Source organism: Arachis ipaensis, chromosome B08, assembly GCF_000816755.2.
Source record: "Arachis ipaensis cultivar K30076 chromosome B08, Araip1.1, whole genome shotgun sequence".
Lineage (NCBI taxonomy): Eukaryota > Viridiplantae > Streptophyta > Magnoliopsida > Fabales > Fabaceae > Arachis > Arachis ipaensis.
The window spans coordinates 114,826,564-114,828,532 of record NC_029792.2 but is presented as its reverse complement, the minus strand read 5'-3'; the positions used below and the strand labels follow the sequence as shown (position 1 = coordinate 114,828,532).

Sequence of the window (1,969 nt, the reverse complement as noted above, 5' to 3'; positions counted from 1 at the left end):
ATACAGAGCTTTGGATCTGCTTGGATGATAGGATCAAAACCATCGCTTTTGTCTCTTCTTGTCACTTTTGTGCTAATGACAGCTTATTCCATTAATGTGAGTTGATTTGAATATCAATTAAGGAATTTTTGTTAATTAATACCCTTAAAACAGTAAGTAACTAAGATAATCACAAATCTCACATCTATAAAATTTTTATTGTGTTTACAAGTCTCAGCCTACTCTTATCTCGATTTATTATTATGCAATATTATTGTGTCACCCACGAATATTCACACTCCATGAGTTAGTCTCGCTTATTTTTTATTATGTGCTTATTGTAATTTGTTGTGAAATACATGCGTAAAATTGTTTATGTAACAAATTTATTAAGATGCAACTTAATGATGAGAATAGATTCTCCATGAAGATGAAGTTAATTTACTTAGACTATTTTTTAATGGAAAAGTTTAGGACCAACAACTTTATTAAATTTTGGTCAGCATGTAACCAATAAAGAAAAGTGAGTCATTGGATGAAATCTCACACCATTAAAACCATCATTAATGGCTATTTGATGGCTACAAATCACAAAAGTTACTGGCCCTAGCATTCCTCTTTTTTAATCATGCTTTTGATTGAAATAAATGGTTGCTAGTTGATATTTAATTTTCTTTCATAACGGTGGCTACTTATTGTTCATAAGATTTATATAACTATTATTTTGAAACCTTTGCAGTTACCTTTCTTAAGATGGAAGAAATCTACAACACTTACCGTAATGGCTCATGCAATTGGGATGACTACATCGTTCAATATTGCAGCTTTTATGCACATGAAGGTATTTGTCCATTCTAAAGATATTATATTATTGTAATAAATATAATTATTAAAATAAAAAATTCGACAAAAAAAAAATCAATAAATTAATAGTCTGACTAGTTTGGACTAAGACCGTTCTTATAATTGAATCGATAAACAATGATCAAATCTATTAAAAATTGGCCGGTTCAATGAAAATGCAAAAGCAAATGATCTGCATGCAAAAACCAAACAATGTGAGACTTTAAAGAATTAATACCAAACAAACCTGAACCTTCAGGTTAATGAGGCTAGGTTTATAACAGCGAGTTAAAATATTTCTTATTATAACAGGTGTTAATTGATATTATATTATATAATATTTTAATTAAATTATTTTATATTTATTAATTTTAATTTTAATTTTATATTCATTTTTTTTCAAATTAACCATTTTTTTATTATGTACAATATAAAATAATAAATGATTAAAATCCCAAAATATTACTTAATGAAATACAAAATAAAATTAAAAAAAAACACACATTATAAAAATGATAGAATGGCTTTATATTTATTCTTTATGGTCCAACAATTTCTATCAATATCAGCTATAATATTTTAGACCAACACCTTATTTACTATCAGAATTTAATATTTAAAATTTAGAATTTTGTTGGTTAAGTGTCGATAAAAAATAATAAATTTATTAGTCACGTGGTATTGCTAAAAAAAAAAGCATAACACAATGGAAAAAACCAGTATCTAAGTATAAGTTAGGTTGGCTAAATCAAATTCTTGATAAAAAAGAATCTTGAACTAGCATATGAAAATATGCAGTAATAAACAATGCTATTGTATTTTAATATACATATATTACGCCGTTGATTGCAATTATAGTTTATATAGCAAGTAAGATTTTAAGGAAGTGTAAATATATTTTTGGATTCTAATTCATTCACAATGATGTCTAGACCTTTGTGCTCAAGAAGGCAACTACGTATCCAAGATCCCTATTTTTGGCTACTGTTGTGATGGCAATATTTTTTGCGGTTGTAGCAATGGCAAAGGTAAAACATTTTGTCTTCGTTCTCAAGATGAATTTTTTTTTTTCCATATATTATTTATTGATTGAATGTATTCGGTTACCCAATACTGTAACATTATTTGGTAAAACAAAAATAGGATT

General features: G+C 26.6%; 1 protein-coding gene across 1 annotated transcript in view; it reads left to right on the top strand.

The window, feature by feature from the left end:
* The window catches only part of LOC110266040 (naringenin 8-dimethylallyltransferase 2, chloroplastic-like), a 12,456-nt gene that overhangs the window by 6,820 nt on the left and 3,667 nt on the right, over positions 1-1,969 (top strand). Inside the window, exons 7-8 of the mRNA XM_021109759.1 lie at positions 7-96; positions 719-820. Coding sequence (XP_020965418.1) covers positions 7-96; positions 719-820 — 192 coding nt within the window. The remainder of the gene's footprint in view (positions 1-6; positions 97-718; positions 821-1,969) is intronic.